The 19568-nt window shown below is 42.7% G+C and overlaps 1 protein-coding gene across 1 annotated transcript in view; it reads left to right on the forward strand.

Annotated features, from left to right (window-relative positions):
- The window catches only part of tm9sf3 (transmembrane 9 superfamily member 3), a 78903-nt gene extending 61020 nt beyond the window's left edge, over positions 1-17883 (forward strand). Inside the window, 8 exon segments of the mRNA XM_055661939.1 lie at positions 2097-2227; positions 4042-4062; positions 4064-4185; positions 4631-4699; positions 6254-6400; positions 8451-8534; positions 11867-11943; positions 16531-17883. Of these exon segments, the coding sequence (XP_055517914.1) occupies positions 2097-2227; positions 4042-4062; positions 4064-4185; positions 4631-4699; positions 6254-6400; positions 8451-8534; positions 11867-11943; positions 16531-16598 (719 nt within the window). The 3' untranslated portion in view covers positions 16599-17883.
- Positions 17884-19568: the final 1685 nt, after the last annotated feature.

Raw genomic sequence — 19568 nt, forward strand, 5'->3', positions numbered from 1 at the left:
AACATTCACCTTTTCTGAATATCCAGCATCTATATGTTTGCATTTTCATATCCTGGAAAGCTGACCCTGCATCATATTATTAATTCATAATCCTGAAAAGTTAAATCATGAACAAGAATCAAATTGACTGATTATTTTCATACTTTGCAAAACAATTTTTCAGGATGAAAAATCACTGGTGCAATTAAGCTGAGGCGTCACTATAGCTATATCTGTGCATCGGCTGCAGGGAGTTTTGTACTTCGTGCAACCATAGCAAAGGCAAGATAAGCCCATGCAGCCCACCAATACATGTATATGCCACTAGGCGGTGCAATGGGACTAATTTCCTCCAATTGAACTAGTTTCGAACATCACTATAGGCAAAGATAATGAAATATGTGTGATTTCTTTATTATTTCTTGCTGTGTTTATGTCAATATCTCAAAAATTGTGAGTTTTCCTCTCTCTCAACCACGTTCTTTTTAGATGATAGTTGCTATTTTAGTTACAATCCAGGATCTGGATTGTAATTGTCTAAATCAGTTCTCTGGAGAACATGGATAGGTGACGTTTCAAATCAGACCCTTCTTCAACCCAGTCTGGAGAGGGATCCTGACCTGAAACATCATCTATTCAAGTTCTGCAAAGATACTGCTTGACTGATTTAATTACTCCACCATTTTGTGCCCTTTTATTTGTAAACTAGAGGCTGCGGTTCCTTGTTTGTACATGTCTAAATCAGTTTGTACATGTCTTAAATTTGCGACCGACAGCAGAGGGAGTATAACTTATAGCAGCAGCGAGGTTTAGAGCATTTGCCATTCAACGCATAATGTCAGAAAGTGGATCACCTCACGGCCTGGTCTCGGTTCAGGAACACCCAACATTGACCCCCCCCACATACACACTGCCGTCCATGATATTATTAAATTCAAAAGTCTGTCGTAGGTTAATTCCTATGAGGAGGTAGAGCTAGTTTCCTCCCCTTGCCACGTTTAGTCATTGTTCTTGTCAGTCTTGTGTGCTTTTGATGCTGTTCATTACAATACAGTGCAGGTATGGTTATCATATCAAGTGATTTGTGTATTTTCCAATTTACAGACAAGATTAACATGGACATCTCTTAAAGCAGATCTCTTGTTCCCTAGGGATAACCTGTATTCCGTTACACTTTCCCGCTGCAACCACCAACCCAGCCTCTTGCGTCTATTCTTTGATAATGTGATAGTTTCCCGTCAAATATTGCAATCGATTATGCTTTACACTAAAAGTGGAGGTTGTTTTACAATAAATAATGATACGCTGGTACCAATCATAGCTGATTTAGACTTTAGAGACACAGCGTAGAAACAGGCCCTTCGGCCCACCGAGTCCGTGCCGTGATCACCCCTTACACTAGTACTATCCTACACACGAGGGCAATTTGCTATTTTACCAAAGCTAATTAGCCTTCATACCTGTACGTCTTTGTAGTGTGGAAGGAAACCGGATCACCCAGAGAAAACCTATGCGGTCATAGGGAGAATGTACAAACTCAGTCAGGAACGAACCCGGCCTGAAGTCGGGATCGAACCCAGGTCTTTGGTGCTGTACAGCAGCAACTTTACCGCTGCACCACTCCCGCCCTGAATGTTTACAAAACTATAAAATTAGCTGTAATATTCTTATTTTCCACAGATTGAGCTGGTATATTCCTACTTCCACATATGTTGGTGACATTTTTCACCATTATTGATGACCAAAATGACTGCCAATTTCTGGTTTGGGGTTACAGCTGCTGTAAGCCCTGCTGTACAAGTTGCCTTGGAGGCACAAGGACAAGCTCCAAGTCCTTGGAACAAATTAGATAAAGCTGGAGTGGAATCTTTGTTCAGGGAAGAAGGACAGGGTGTTTGGTACTTCCTTAATGGGGAAGACATGGGCGAAGAAAGGAAGTGGAGATGGATGGGCCCTGGTTATTATGTCACATGAGAAATGTCACAGCTAGAAATGAGAATAAGATAATATAGGAATAATATAGCATTAATTCATAATGTGAAAATCTATTTGTGTAATGCGAATGCTGACGAAACTGAAATTAATAGTACATTTCTGCTTTTTGTACATTTAATCAGGCAGAAGATGGATAAAACAGATGTTTATCGGGGCTTTTCTGATCCCAGCCATGGTGTGTGGAACCGCATTCTTCATAAACTTCATTGCGATCTATTATCATGCATCACGGGCCATTCCTTTTGGAACAATGGTAAGCATGGCAGCTAAGGCATCAATGGTTGAATCATTCTCAAAGCTAAATGACTAAATATCATACTTACCAATGAAGTTTGCAAAGTTGAAATTCTAATGCTTTTTTGGTCATCCTTATTTGGCCTACACTACATTGAAGCTCAGTATTACACAGTATCATTATTTGTTTGCTCTAATTATGGACAAGTAATACCAGACTTATCGTTATTGCTTTTTAATAGTGTTAAACAGAGTTAATCTTCACATGAGGAATATTTTCATTACCTCAATGTGGAAGAACCAAAATTGGTTTTGTACATGAAACCTTGGATTGGAAAGATACAACTCGTTCATTTTCTTCCTTTAGCTGTGAGCATTGCTGTCTTAATTTTATGGCTAACCAAGATAAATAGCCACTTTTTTTGCCCTACAGGGTAGAGGAGTCTAAAACTAGAGGGCATAAGTCCAGAGTGAGAGGGGAAAGATTGAAAGGAGAGATGAGGGGCAAATACTTTACAGTTGCCCCTCGACTCCACTACTTCACACACAGGGTGGTGCTTATTGTCCGAGGTGGTGGTGGAGCCATGTATCATTGCGACGTTTTGAGAGAGACTTGGACGATGACATGGATGAAGAGGGGTTTGGAAAGATGAGGCCCAGGCACAAGCAAGTGGGGCTAGCTCAGTCAGGCAACTTAATCACCATGGACGAGATGGGCCGAGCGGCCTGTCTCCTTGCTATAGAGTTTATGATTCTTGAATTAGCTGTACCTTAATGGGCTCTGGTGTCATCATTGAATTGCCCACAATACCTATTATGCTAATACCATACAAAGAAAGCTGTTGGTTTGAAAAATAATTTAGCAGATGATGTGTCTTTTTGTATCAACCTGACATTCATAAATGTTTTGCACGTGACACTACAGACTCAATGTTTTTATGATTGTATTCATACCAGTTATGGTTTGCAGTATGTAAAAAACAAGGAACTAAATGCTGGTTTACAAAAAAAGACCAGTGCTGGAGTAACTCAGCGGGTTAGGCAGCATCCCTGGAGAATATGGGAGAAATTCTTCAAAGTCGGCACTTATCCATGTTCTCTAGTTCACATGTTCACTGAGTCCTAGTGAGACCACACCTGGAGTATTATGTGCAGTTTTAGCCCCCTAATTTGAGGAAGGACATTCTTGCTATTGAGGGAGTGCAGCGTAGGTTTACAAGGTTAATTCCCGGGATGGCGGGACTGTCATATGCTGAGAGAATGCAGCAGCTGGGCTTGTACACTCTGGAGTTTAGAAGGATGAGATGGGATCTCATTGAAACATATAAGATTGTTAAGGGTTTGGACACGCTAGAGGCAGGAAACATGTTCCCGATGTTGGGGGAGCCCAGATCCAGGGGCCACAGTTTAAGAATAAGGAGTAAGCCATTTAGAACGGAGACGAGGAAACACTTTTTCTCACAGAGTTGTGAGCCTGTGGAATTCTCTGCCTCAGAGGGCGGTGGAGGCCGGTTCTCTGGATGCTTTCAAGAGGGAGCTAGATAGGGCTCTTAAAAATAGCGGAGTCAGGGGATATGGGGAGAAGGCAGGAACGGGGTACTGATTGGGGATGATCAGCCATGATCACATAGAATGGCGGTGCTGGCTCGAAGGGCTGAATGGCCTACTCCTGCACCTATTGTCTATTGTCTATTCTCCAGCAATGCTATCTGCCATGCTGAGTTTCTCCAGCACTTTGTGTCTTTTATGGTTGACAGTTTGTGAGAATATTTTAGTGGTGCAGTAACTTTGCGCAGCAATTGACTCTAAGATGCTTGTTCTCCTCTTTCCAAGGTTGCCGTTTGCAGCATTTGTTTGGTTTTTTGTCATCCTCCCACTGAATTTAGTGGGGACTATTCTTGGTAGAAATATGTCAGGACAGCCCAACTTCCCTTGCCGTGTAAATGCAGTGCCACGTCCAATTCCAGAGAAGAAGTGGTAAGTAGATGTAAAGATTTATTGACAATTTATTCAGTTCATTATATGATTTAGAGAAATCAACATTTTAATCTCTGTTAAAATGTCAGCTTTTGCAAGCAGCAGAAATGATTTGCTGGACAAAACTCTATTAAATCAACGCTGCTAGTTCATTTTGTTTACTGAGCTTTCAAAGATCAGTGTGTCTTTCTAGCACAAGGCAGTCATTTCATCTTTTGAGTTTTATAGCGGAAATTGGTTTAATACAATTCACAGTTCTCTTTATTCTGCGAACGCAAGGAATATATCTCGGTACGTGGAATGCTATCTTGGAGGAGACTCGCTCTTAGAATCAAAATAAAAGGCTTCTCCACACTGGAAATATTGGAAAATGTGGCGGCAATGGACGATGCTTTCTATTGTAGCGTTGTGCTTACTGGTGCTGACTTTAACCCTGTGTTTGCAGGTTTATGGAGCCAGCTGTTATCGTCTGCCTTGGTGGAATCTTGCCATTTGGTTCTATTTTTATTGAGATGTAAGTTTTGTTTTACTTTTATACGGCAGCAAAAAAAATTTTGTCGGGTTGGTTTTTCTGCAGAAATTCTCTACAGAATTTTTACTTAAGGGCCAAGAGAGATGATATGGTTTCTGTGCATTGATTGCACTTCCCTGACAGTGACTGCCATCATGGATCTGTTCAGTGAGCTACAGGTTATCCAGTATCACAAGATGTCACTAAGCTCACTTAACAGCCAGCCACACAGTTCACTGATACTTTATTGTCACATGTACCAAGGTACAGTGAAATGCTTTGTACAACCCGGTACATTTTGCATGCAGCAGACCTCACCTGGGTAGAACATGAGTTGCCACGTTTCTGGCAGCGACAACGTTTCAAAAAGTTCACCAAACAGTCCTATCTACTGCCTGCCACCACACCTGACTGCAGGCAGCCCCCTGCCGGGCCCCCCTTTGTTCTCGACGTGTCCCCCTTCATTCAGGATGAATATTCTTTCTCCACAGATACTGTTTGATCTGATGAATATTTATAGCATCTTTGTCTGTAGGAAGGAAGGAATAGGCCATTCAGGACTGAGATGGGAACAAACGTCATCTCCCAGAGAGTTGTGAATCTGTGGAATTCTCTGCCACAGAAGGCAGTGGAGGCCACTTCACTGGATGTTTTCAAGAGAGAGTTAGATTTGGCTCTTAGAGCCCAAAGGACTCAAGGGATATGGGGAAAAAGCACAGGAACAGGTATAGAACAGATATAGATATTATAGATATGCCATTTATTGTCACTATACATGTACAGTGAAACTGAAAGCTGCTCGTACTCAGTGCATACATACAATTTAGCACAAAAAACAAGAAACAGAAAAAACACAAAAAACAGAAGGGAGGTGGGGGGGGGGGGGGAATAGGTGCACAAATTCTGCGGCGCTACATACATATATACATATATACAGATGGAAGATATATACAGATCTTCTAAGTAGAGGCATTGATGAGGTTTATTTGTGATTGTATCAATGTGCTGGGATGCTTTTAAGTTGTCGCCTCCTTAAGTTCTCACCTTTCCCAAATTGTTGAGGTGTTGGAAATAACTTACTTTATTTTCAAATTGTTGAAACCATTTGCAATTTGGAATGGTTTATTCTTGGCCATTCGCTTGTAAATAACTGATTTTGAAGCATTCCTTTCCATTTAAATAGTGGAATGCAGCATTCTTCAGTGAAGCCTTACGGTATTCACATTTACGCAGAAACGTAATGCTGTGTACAAGTGAGGTAGAGGAGGTGGTGAAATCATTTAGCAATACCAATACAGGACTGCTCATTCTGACCCACTGGTCATTTTAAACAGGGTAAATCACTGATGATGGCCAATGGTGAGAGCACTTTCAGATGTGTGAAGAATGTATACAATGGTATTAAAGGGACCTGGGTCTTGGTGTTAATATACTGATTTAGTTGGATTACTGTGTGAATCTGTACAGTTGTCATAAACTCTAAAAACTATAATCACTGAAGTTTAGACAGATCAATTTAAAAAGTGCATTGTGATTTACTGTTCTTCTCTCCTTTAGGTACTTCATCTTCACCTCTTTTTGGGCTTACAAGATATATTACGTATACGGTTTCATGATGCTTGTCCTGGTTATTCTCTGCATTGTGACCGTCTGCGTTACCATTGTCTGCACTTACTTTCTGCTAAATGCTGAAGATTACAGGTGGTAAGTTATCTCCCACCTATCTGTGTGACTATTGGTTAAATGTTCATTTACCTAAACTAAACCATATCGTAATGTGCTGTACATGTACACAGGGGTTCAAATACAAAGCCCTTTAGCATTACAAAGCCTGCTGAATAGTACAGTTGGGTTCCCATATAAAGAGCAGTGAATTGGATAAAGTACCGGAGGCATTTGATATTAACAAATCTGAACCCAAGTGAAAGTTAAACACAATCAGATATTTTGAGAGTCTGGTTCACTGGAGTCTGGTTCACTGGAGAGTCTGGTTCACTGTTTCTAATCTAATAAAACTGCAGCTCTCTGAATGTGGACTGTTTTACGTTATAACAGTTCTGTACTAAAGCCCTTCTCACACACGGCTTAGTCTCAGAGATATAGTGTGGAAACAGGGCCCATCGACCCACAGAGTCCACACCAACAATTGATCTTGCGGACACAGGATTGGTGGCATCCTACACACTATGGACAATTTTACAGAAGCCAATTAACCTACAAACCTGCACGTCTTAGGGATGTGGGAGGAAACTGGAGCACCCGGAGGTAACCCACATGATCACATGGAGGACTTACTGCAGAGAGAGCACCCGAGGTCAGGAACGAACTTGGGTCCCAGGCACTGTAAGGCAGCAGCTCTACTACGTACTTAAACTATGGGTACAGTGCCCTCCATAATGCTTGGGACAAAGACCCAACATTTTTGTTTGCCTCTGTAGTCTTAGATGTGGAACCCGTATACTAGTTCGATGCTGCACAACAGGAACAATTTGCAGCAGCCATTTAACCTACAGACCTGCACATATTTTGGATAAACCGGGGCACCCAGAGAACACCCACGTGGTCTCAGGGAGAACGTACAAACTCCATACAGACAGCGCTCGCAGCCAGGATTGAACCAGTGTCTCTGGCGCCACGAGGCAGCAACTCTACTGCTGCGCCACTGTACTGCCCTGATGAGTGTGTTGAAGTGTTGAACAAGAGCCGTGGTTTTATATGTAAAATTCCCATTTGTTCAATAATACCTGCTAGGTTCGTCCTGTGGTAATGCAGAATTAATTTTACTTTCATTACGATCAGTTAAATTGAGATTATAACAGCTTATTTCAGAGACTGACAATTCTGTGAAAAACATGGTGCTCCGTCTACTTTCATTGCAGCTGCGTTGACTTTACTTTAGACTTTAGAGACACAGCGAGGAAACATGCCCTACTGGCTACTCGGTCCGTGCCGACCAATGATACCCACGCACTGGGCAATTTTACAAAGCTAATTAACCTACAAACCAGTACATCTTTGGCGTGTGGAAGGAAACCGGAGCACCCGGAGAAAGCCCATGGAGTCATGGGGAGAACGTACAAACTCCATACAAACAGCACCTGCAGTCAGGATAGAGCCAGGGCTCTGGCGCTGTAAAGCAGCATCTCTACTGCTGTGCCTATGTGTAGCTTTTGAACCATCTGTCACCCGTGGCAACAAAGATCCCCGGGGTTAGTTTTTTGCCATGAGACTCTGATCTTTGTATTGGTTGCAGCTTTTGGTTTGGAACAAAAATGCTAGAATGAAAAGATCTGTTTCTAATCTAATAAAACTGCAGCTCTCTGAATGTGTACTGTTTTACGTTATAACACAACGCCTCATATAATGACATGACAGCAATTCTCAAAGGAAGTGGTCCTCTGTCTACTTAAAGTTGCATTGTTTATGATTGCAAGTTTTTGTTACAGGGTGAGTGGTGGGTGTTGGAAACGCGCTGCCAGGGGTGGTAATGGAGCGAGATATGATAGTGCCTTTAAAGCAGCGTTAGGATAGACACATGGATATGCAGGGAATGGAGGGATTCAGGTTATGTGCAAGGAGATAAGAGATGTCTTGACATCATGTTGGGCACAGACATTGAAGGCCCAAGAGCCTGCGCCTGTGATGTACTATGTTCTATACTTTCCTGTTGTGGAATGTTTTAGTATGTAGAGTGATATTGAAGATTTTTGATTTCATGCATCTTTTCTCAACATGAAACTTCTTGCTGTTGCAGGCAATGGACAAGCTTTCTTTCGGCAGCATCTACTGCAGTCTATGTTTACATGTACTCCTTCTACTACTACTTCTTCAAAACAAAGTACGCAACCAAGTTTATTTGTTTAACTTATAATTGTACTGTTGTGCCAAATAAAGGTGTTCAGAATGCATGATCGTGGTAACTTGGTTAAAGAGAATGTGGATGTGAATGTGGACAAGGCATGATAGTAAGTTTGCAGATGACACTAAAATGGGTGGTATCATAGATAGTGAAAATGGTTGTCAAGAATAACAGTGGAATCGTGATCAGTTGGGCAAGTGGGCCGAGGAATGGCAAATGGAGTTTAATTCAGATAAGTATGGGATGTTACATTTTGAGAAGCCAAGCAGGGCAGGACCTTCACAGTGAACAGTCGGGTCCCGGGCAATGTTGCAGAACAGAGGAATCCAGGAGTACAAGGACATGCCTCCCTGGAAATGGCATCACAGGTAGATAGGGTGGTGGAAAGGGAATAGCGTCTTGAAGTTGGGAAGTTATGTTTCAGTCGTACAAGATGCTGACGATGCCACATTTTGAGTACTTTATTCAGTTTTGGTCACACTGCTGTAGGAATGATACCATTTGGCTGGTGAGACACAGAGATTAACAAAGATGTTACCACGGCCATATGTGACTATGGGTGTCTCGGGTTATGGGGAGAAGGCAGGAGATTGGGGTTAAGAAGGAAAGATAGATTGAATGGCAGTGGACTTGATGGGCCGAACAGCCTAATTCTGCTCCTATCACTGCCCAGAGGGAGAACAAAGGAGACCTGCCGTGGGGTGGGGTGCCCAGAGGGCGAACAATGAGAGACCTGGGGGGGGCTGGGGGGGGGGGGGGGGGGGGGGGTGGGGGCGCGCGAGAACTATGGAGACCACAGATGAAATACTTAGTAACTGTGGGCGCCCTTTATGCAGACCTTGTGGGCAAAACATCAAATCTCACTGTGACTTGTCACATGTGATAATAAAGTATCGTTCCTTCATTCATCCATCCATCACTTATGAATTTATGTTTAATTTACGTATTTTTGAATTATGCGCTGCTTTTCAGTAACGTTATCCCCACATAAAATGTCTCAGACATGATTGCTCCCACACACTGCTGGGCAGCATTTCCTATCCTGTAAACCTGAGGTCAACCAATTCTTCCTGTTTCTTAGTCCTATCTGAAACCAGCTGCTGTTTGCACATGACACTTGTGTTTGATGACTTTTAATTTAATAACGGCTTGACTTTAAAACAATCCCCTTTCACTTTCACATCTCATAATAGGGTCTTCTATCTGATCCTCAGGAATTGCCTCCAGCCTCTCAGCCCTCAAATAAGTACTTTCCCCAAATTTAATCCATGGCTGTGTTTTCTGTTTATTCCAGCCCAAGATCTTAATTCCCTCACGAATAAATGTAATAGCTTTTTTATTTTTTTTTAAAGTAATAATGTTTACCACTTAGTCCAAGCTTGTGGTTATTTTCCTCGTCTCTAATATTTCTCACCCTATGACAATACAATACCAAACTCCAAAGATTATTGTGAAGTTGATAGTGGCTCATCTATTTTTGTTCTGACTTTCCATTGTATTAACCATATAACCATATAACCATGTAACAATTACAGCGCGGAAACAGGCCATCTCGACCCTTCTAGTCCGTGCCGAACACATAATCTCCCCTAGTCCCATATACCTGCGCTCAGACCATAACCCTCCATTCCCTTCCCATCCATATAACTATCCAATTTATTTTTAAATGATAAAAACGAACCTGCCTCCACCACTTCACTGGAAGCTCATTCCACACAGCTACCACTCTCTGAGTAAAGAAGTTCCCCCTCATGTTACCCCTAAACTTCAGTCCCTTAATTCTCAAGTCATGTCCCCTTGTTTGAATCTTCCCTACTCTCAGTGGGAAAAGCTTTTCCACGTCAACTCTGTCTATCCCTCTCATCATTTTAAAAACCTCTATCAAGTCCCCCCCTTAACCTTCTGCGCTCCAAAGAATAAAGCCCTAACTTGTTCAACCTTTCTCTGTAACTTAGTTGCTGAAACCCAGGCAACATTCTAGTAAATCTCCTCTGTACTCTCTCTATTTTGTTGACATCCTTCCTATAATTAGGCGACCAAAATTGTACACCATACTCCAGAATTGGCCTCACCAATGCCTTGTACAATTTTAACATTACATCCCAACTTCTATACTCAATGCTCTGATTTATAAAGGCCAGCACACCAAAAGCTTTCTTTACCACCCTATCTACATGAGATTCCACTTTCAGGGAACTGTGCACAGTTATTCCCAGATCCCTCTGTTCACCTACATTCTTCAATTCCCTACCATTTACCATGTACGTCCTATTTTGATTTGTCCTGCCAAGATGTAGCACCTCACACTTATCAGCATTAAACTCCATCTGCCATCTTTCAGCCCACTCTTCCAACTGGCATAAATCTATCTGTAGACTTTGAAACTCTACTTCATTACCCGCAACCCCACCTATCTTAGTATCATCTGCATACTTACTAATCCAATTTACCACACCATCATCCAGATCATTGATGTACATGACAAACAACAGTGGACCCAACACAGATCCCTGTGGCACCCCACTCGTCACTGGCCTCCAACCTGACAAACAACCATCCACCATTACTCTCTGGCATCTCCCATTCAGCCACTGTTGAATCCATCTTGCTACTCCACCATTAATACCCAACCATTGAACCTTCTTAACCAACCTTCGATGAGGAACCTTGTCAAAGGCTTTACTGAAGTCCATATACACAACATCCACTGCTTTACCCTCATCAATTTCCCGAGTAACATCTTCAAAAAATTCAAGAAGATTAGTTAAACATGACCTTCCAGGCACAAATCCATGTTGACTGTTCCTAATCAGACCCTGTTTATCCAGATGCTTATATATATTATCTCTAAGTATTCTTTCCATTAATTTGCCCACCACTGACGTCAAACTAACAGGTCTATAATTGCTAGGTTTACTCTTAGACCCCTTTTTAAACAATGGAACAACATGCACAGTACGCCAATCCTCCGGCACTATTCCCGTTATTCTAGTCTATACAAGCCTGGTGACATTTTGCTTTTGGACTTGACTTATTTGGCAAGTTTTCCTTGGTTTATTTTGACTCTCATAGTGTTGCTTTGTCATTAACTTCTGTCCCCCAGTCTCTTAAATGTTTATTGAGACTGACCTCCCTTCAGTCGAAAGATGGCCACCTTTTGTGTGGAAATAAATGTCATTGCATAATAGGATATTGTGTGTGTAAGAGCAAATGTTCATCAAAATTTAAGAAGTTGAAAGCTGAATAATTTGTGTGATTAAATGTTGGTCTATTGTGCAATAAAATCATTTTTTACTATTTTTGTTCTAAAGGATGTATGGACTGTTTCAGACGGCATTCTATTTTGGGTACATGGCAGTATTCAGCTCTGCGCTTGGGATCATGTGTGGTAAGTGCTGTGTTGGAATTGTAGTGGTTCAGGAGCAACAATCTGTTGGAAGAACGCAGTGGGTCAAACAGCATCTATATGCTTATGCTGAGCAGTCAGTCCTCAACACAGGTCTTACCTTTGTGCATCTCTGCCAGTACCTCAACCAATTCTGGACCTGACATGACGTTGAGCCCTTCTGTCGCCTCTGTGCCTGTTTCATTGGCAAGGAGTCCTCATCAACCCTCCACTGATAACCTCTTCTCAAGTCTCCAACTCTCCGCTTCTTCCTAGACCCTTTGGACCTTTTACCCTTGCTTGAACCTTTCACTTCCAATTGTTCCTGTGATATCATCCACCTCAACTTCTCCAAAGATAGACACAAAGTGCTGGGGTAACTCAGCGGGTCAGTCAGGAATCTCTAGAGATAAAGGATGGGTGACGTTTTGGGTCGGAAACCTTCTACAGACTAATGAAGGGTCAATCTCAAGAAGAGTTCTGACCCGAAACGTCACCCATCCTTTTTCTCTAGAGATGCTGCCTGACCCGCTGAGTTACCCCAGCACTTTGTGTCTACGGTCTAAACCAGCATCTGCAGTTTCTTCCTATGCCTCAACTTCTCCACAGCCCTCACCAACTCCATGCATACGTTGTGCAAATGCGTAGCAATCCATTCACTGAGCAATCTAGTTATCAAATCCACTGACGGTCAGTGCTGTTATAGTCGGGTGGACTACCTTTACTTTGCACTGGCCCAGCGACGGCTCTCAGATACCACCTCTTATCTCTCCGTGCATCATGACCTTACCAACAACCACCGGCCCACTGTCACAGATTTCATCACATCAGCAGATTTCCCCTCCATAGCTTCAACGTGATCATGCCTCGTCCCTACACTTCCTGCTTTTCTTACCCGGGATCCATAGACAGATCCAAGGTCCATAGCCAAGATCCTTAAATAGGCCCATTATTTCTGCCTGCTTTAGTTTGGTTTAGAGATACAGCGTAGAAACGGGCCCTTCGGCCCACTGAGTCCGCACTAGCACTACCTTACACACTAGGGACAATTTACAATTTGTACTGAACCCAATTAACCTACAAACCTGTACGTCTTTGGAGTGTGGGAGGAATGCAGAGCACCTGGGAAACCCCCATACAGTCACGGAGAATGTACAAACTCCATTGGACAGCACCCATTGTCGGTACTAAAGCCAGGTCTCTGGCGCTGTAAGGCGGCAACTCTAACGCTGCGTCACAATGCTCTTGCCACCCTTGAACTTGTTTCTTCACACTGTACTCTATCCTGTTGCCCCCTGTCATTACGTTCCCCCTTGCATCCAGGACAGCTTGTTCCGTCACTTTCACAATGTCCATTCTCGAGCTCCCACCAAACTCATCATTCTGGGTGTCCAGTCTGTATACATCTCCATCGTTCATTGAAAAGATGTTAAAACCTTCTGCTTCTTTCTGCAACACACATCCAACCAGCTCACAGGTCACAGTTTAAGGATAAGGGGAAAATCTTTTAGGACCGAGATGAGGAAAACATTTTTCACACAGAGAGTGGTGAATCTCTGGAATTCAATGCCGCAGAAGGTAGTTGAGGCCAGTTCATTGGCTATATTTAAGAGGAAGTTAGATGTGGCCCTTGTGGCTAAAGGGATCAGGGGGTATGGAGAGAAGGCAGGTACAGGATACTGAATTGGATGATCAGCCATGATCATATTGAATGACGGTGCAGGCTCGAAGGGCCGAGTGGTCTACTCCTGCACCTATTTTCAATGTTTCCCCTTCACCAACACTCTCATCTGCCTGGCTGAACTCTGATCAACTTCTCTTTCAACTGCTCTCACTTTGTACAAATCCAAGGTGTAGCCACGGGCACTCGCTCAGGTCCTAGCTACATCTGTCGTTTTTGTTAGCTATGTGGTGTAGCCTCGTTCCAAACTTAAAGCCCTGTCCCACTGTACGAGTTCATTCAAGAGTTCACCCGAGTTTGCCCTGATTCAAACTCGGAGATTTACGGTAATGGCCGCTCGCAGATACTCGGGGCTCTCGTGGACATTTTTCAACATGTTGAAAAATCTTCACGAGTCTTCCCGAACTTACCGCGTTTCCCAAGTACCTGCCGTTAACGTTACGAGCCTCTAAGAGACGTCCACGAGCTCCGACGTACCCGCTACGTTCATTCTATGTACTTACCACGAGTTTAAACTCGGGAAAGCTCTTGAATGAACTTGTACAGTGGGACAGGGCTTTTACTCTGGCAACACCAGCAGATTGTTTGTTGCTCCAGTAACTAGCGCTTGCAGTCTCTGGTGTCTCCAAGGCTAGATCAGGGTCTAGGTGGACACTAAAACCAGGGTTGCCAGCTTTGGATTTTATTTGTCTGAACATGGGCTGTGGATTGGAATGAAACTGAAAGTGTTTCATTTTAGTTTAGAGATAGGTAGAGGAATCCAGCCCTCTGGCCCACTGAGTCCACCGACCAGCAATTCTAGCGCACAAACACTATCCTACACACTATAGGGACCATTTACAATTTTACCAAGCCAATTAGCCTACAAGCCTGTACGTCTTTGGAGTGTGGGAGGAAATCGGAGCTCCCAGAGAGAACCCACGCAGGTCACGGGGAGAACGTACAAACTCCATACAGACAACACCCAAAGTCATGATCAATCCCGGGTCTCTGGCACTGTAAGGCTGCAACTCTACCGCTGCGCTGCCCATTCTATGATGTATCATTGAATAATTCTAAATTAAATGGTCAAATTTGGCTTCCATGCACCCTAAAACTTAAAAAATAGCAGTAATTTCTCTAAACTGAGAGCAATGATTTATTGTTACTGTGGACCTATCTGTATTTGCCATTTATAAATCAAAAGCTATTAAATGTTGGACATGTCTGGTGACCTAGCTGTGCATTGAAGTTGACTGGTTGATAAGTTGATGAGCCAAGCCACCAAGACTTATCGAATGACCTATTGGGCGAGTATCATCGGGGAACAATGTGTCGCAGGGGAAATTGATATTGTGATGATTTTGATGTTAGTTATACTTTAGAGATATGGCATGGAAACAGGCCCTTCACTCCACTGAGTCCGAGCTGACCAGCGCTCACCCCCGTTAACTAACACTATCCTACACACTAGGGACAATTTTACAATTTTTACATAACAGTATGGAGTTTATACGTTCTCCCTGTGACTGCGTGAGTTTTTTCCGGGCGCTCCGGTTTCCTCCTACATCCAAACCTGGACGTCTTTGGAGTGTGGGAGGAAACCGGATCACGAGTAAATCCCATGTAGTCACTGGGAGAACATGCAAACTCAACAGACAGCACCTGTAGTCATAAGTTCATAAGTGATAAGAGCAGTATTAGGCCATTTGGCTGATCGATCTATCTATCCCATTCTCCTGCTTCTCCCCATAACCCCTGACACTTGCGCTAATCAACTAGTCAGGATCGAACCTGGGTCACAGGCGCTGTACCGCCCTACAGTGAAGTTGTGGTGCAGTTGTTTGGACTTAACTTTCAATGGGTTAGTTGTCACTTTAAGTCTTGCTACAAGCTTTGACTACGCAGTCTTGATCCCACAAAACTATTTTGCGGAGAAGTGGTGTAATTTTCTTCGGTTCTGTTGGTATTTGTCCACCCACCAATACTTCAAACTCATTATCTGGTCTTTATCACATTACTGTCACTGGGAACTTGCTGGGTGCAAATTGGTTGCAGCATTTCCTGTCTTACAAGCGTGACTACAGTTCAAAGAAAAAAGGCTTAATTGGCTGTAAAACTCTGGGACTCACTGAGGTCCTGAGTGTTGCTGAACAATTTCAGCTTTTTTCCTTTTATTAGGCAATTAAGCATGTCAGGGTAATTGGAATGGAAACATGCATCAAGACTTTTATGTTAGATTTTACCTGCTTCAGCACTTGACGTTGACTGGGCGTGGGAGACGGGGGGGGGGGGGGGGGGGGGGGGGGGGTAGACATGTCTGAAACCACTTGGTGAAGAAACCAGATTTACCAAATTGAAAATCTCATTTAGTTTATTATGTTTGAACTGTGTTTGACTGCTCCCTTTTACTTGGAGTGGGGGAATGTAGAATCAGAGGTTTGAGGTGAGAGGGGCAAGATTTAATAGGAACCTGGGGGGGGCAACATTTTCACTGAAGGTGGTATATGGAATGAATGACCAGAGGATGTAGATGAGGCAAGTACACAACCGTTAATGTTCAGGCTCCGTGCATGGATATTAACTCACCTCAAGCATCTCCAGTAGTTATACATGAACTCCTGTATTTCACCTCAGTCCATACTGGGCCGGCCAGGAAATTGTCATTTGGTTTCCCACAGAGCTGCACCTATATTGGTGGATATATGGAACGAGCTGCCAGAGGAGGGAGTTGAGGCGGGCACTATAACAACACTTAAAAGACACTTGGACAAGTACATAGTAATAAACGTGTATAACATTATAATGTAACTAGGTATAGAAAAATTAATTTGACAAAGCAGAAACTATGCTGTTGTTGTAAATGGAATATTAATGTTAATCAGGATTGTTTGGATTGTAAGACGCTGTGCTCCTTTTTTTTCCACCAGGTGCTGTTGGTTATATGGGAACAAGTGCCTTTGTCAGAAAGATCTACACAAACGTGAAAATTGACTAAGGAAGGCCAGAGACCAGGGGAGCTGAGGATCATTTTTCGTTTGTTAAACTGGAACTTGCACAGTTTAAACTGCAAGGAGACATTGGGTTAACACTGGGTAAAGTGTGGGTTCCATTGGTGGAAGTTTTAAGCAACATCTGTTTCCCTTGATCCTGAGCTCGTGTTGACTGTTTTAACCAACTCTTCAGTAAAGGCTTGGATTATATGCAGTAAGCATTACTACAACGCAGTGCTGATCTTCCCACACAAACATAGCTCATTAATGAAGAATAGACTAGCTCTCTTCAGTGAAGAGGACAAAGTTTATTTAAAATTATTTGTTCTATTGCAAAGGAGGGGAACATCTGACTACTTAAAAGTTATTCGAGCCTCTGTTATGAGACAGTTAGCTTTCTGAACCAGACATAGAAAGCTAACTCCAGAAACTTTGTGCATTCTAGTTTTTGTGAGCGTTACTCAAAGCCCTGCTATGTTTTTGTATTTTATCAATGTTGGGAACTTGCTGCATTTAATTTTAATTTGTGTACATTTGTCAGTTTTATGTATACAGTAATAGAGTGCACATCAGTCATGAATATAATTGGACCAGCTCAACTTCTATATCTTCTAGTCTGAGAGGTAATTAATTCTCAGCTTCAGTCCATCCAAAGATCCAAAGAGTGAAGAATAAGGACAGAAGTGATCGTCTGCACTGAAATTCACGGTAGGTTAGTGTACAAGAAATGATGACACTGTTAGAAAGGCTGGGGATCTGTTGATGTTTTATTAGACAGGTCTAAAGGATATAATTGGGCGTGTAAACTAATCTTCTCATTTTGTTTTCCTCCTCTCCAAGAGTTAGTCTTGCAGCTTAGTCTTGTTTTATGTTGCGGTGGGAATGAAGGCTTACTTAAGGTAATATGAAAGGGGGTAATAAATGTATATAACCTTATAATGTAACTTTAGGCGTAGAACCCAAATTTATTTGGATGTACAGATTTATTACATAGTACTTTTTCTGATAACAAATTAATTTGGTGTATAAATGTGTGACAATTTTTGGGTGGCTTTTTACATCTTGCCCGCCATTGCATGAAGATGGCGCCTCCATTATATGTGTGGATGTTACTCTGACTCCTTTAGTATTTTTCCAATTCTGTCTCTGAAGGCTCAACAAAATTGTAATTTAGAATCTTAAAATTTTGTTAATCCAACCTGAGCACTTGACACGTGCATCGTCAGGAGCTTTACCGCTTAAAGGAATGTTCAGGAATAATGAAAACAAAATAAAAATTTTCAGACATAAGCCTTGGATTGATTTGATTGAGAGATACGGCGTGAAAGCAGGTCCTTCAGCCGACTGTATCCACGCCGACCAACACACCATTTTTGTTATTCACAGTAGGTTGCAACTTTCTGAGCCCATTTACTGTGTACTTGTGTTTCCCCTCACACTTGGCTGGGTTAAACCACTTGGCATTCCTCTGCCCACATTACCAACTGGCTTGTATCCTGCTCAATCTTTTGACAACTTCTTGTCCTCAGCTCAGCCAATTTTCTGCCGTCTACATCCTATGTAATCAGCCTGGGTGGCGCTGTAAGGTAGCAGCTCTACCACTGCGCCATCCTTCTTGCTGAATACCAGGTCCAAATATTCACATTTAGTTCCTCGCCCATTGCCTCTGGCCCCTGGTATAAATTCACTCCTTTCTCTTTGAGTGGTCCTACCCTGTACATATTTACCCTCCTGTTTTTAATGTATGTGTAAAATGTCTTTAGATTCTCTATAATTTTACTAATCTAGGACATTTCATGCCTTCTTTCTTGCTTTCTTAATATTTGTCAAGGGCCCTGTCTGATTTCAGCTTCCCAAACCCTTGCATGTACTTACCTTTCATTGTTCCAAGGTTTCTGAACCTTGTAATCCTTGGTGTTCTCTGGAACATGTTGGTCTGAAATTATAACCAGCCTTTCAATGAATTCCACATGTCCCCAATAACAGCTGCACACAATCTACTCTCCCTAGCTTTCTAAAACTGCTGTAATTAGCAATAATTTCATAGTGGAGACTTGCGAACAGAATCAGAATCAGAATAGTACTTTATTTGCCAAGTATGTTTTGCAACATACGAGGAATTTCATTTGCCAAAGTCAGTCATACAAATAAAAAGTAACAGATCACCCAATACACATTTTAACATGAAAATCCACCACAGTGACTACACATTCCTCACAGTGATGGAAGGCGAAATAAAGTTCAAATCCCTTCCCTTTGTTCTTCCGCAGTCGGGTGCCTCAAGCCCGCATTTGACAGGACGATCTTGACTCCCGTAGTCGGCAGCTTTTGGGCCCTCTGTGCCGGGGCGATCAGCTCCCGCATCGGGGGGGGGGGGGGAGGTCAGCTCCCCCGCACCGGGTGATCGAACCTTGGAGGCTTGCGAACAGACAAGCAATCATGCAATTTCTTAACCAATCCTTTTTTCAAAAATCCTTTGTGGAATAGAGAACAGACCAATAATTTAATGCAAAATTAAATGCAGACGGAAAGCAAAATACAATGTGCGAGAGGAACTCAGCAGGTCAGGCAGCATCTGTGGAGAGGGAAAGATGGATCAGCCATGATTGAATGGCAAAGTAGACACGATGGGCCAAACTTATGAACATCTCTGGAGGGAATGGACAGATGATGATTCAGAACAAAGAAGGTTCCCAACCCAAAACTGTCTGTTCATACTTTCCACAGATGCTGCCTAACCCACTGAGTTCTTCCAGCGCTTTGTGTTTTGCTTAAGGTTCTAGAGTGTGCAGTCTCTTGCTCCCTCGAGGTCGGCTGCAGAAGGCTCCCACCCCCCGGGGAACAAAGGTGGACATGAACACGAAGCACATTCAGAACATCCTGGAGAGGGAAGGTGATCAGCCGGCAGGAGTTGTGCACGTGGGCACAAACAACGTCGGGAAGAAGAAGGAGTTTCTGTTACGCAAGTTTAGAGA

This window comes from Leucoraja erinacea, chromosome 34 (genome assembly GCF_028641065.1).
Source record: "Leucoraja erinacea ecotype New England chromosome 34, Leri_hhj_1, whole genome shotgun sequence".
Taxonomy (NCBI): Eukaryota; Metazoa; Chordata; class Chondrichthyes; order Rajiformes; family Rajidae; genus Leucoraja; species Leucoraja erinaceus.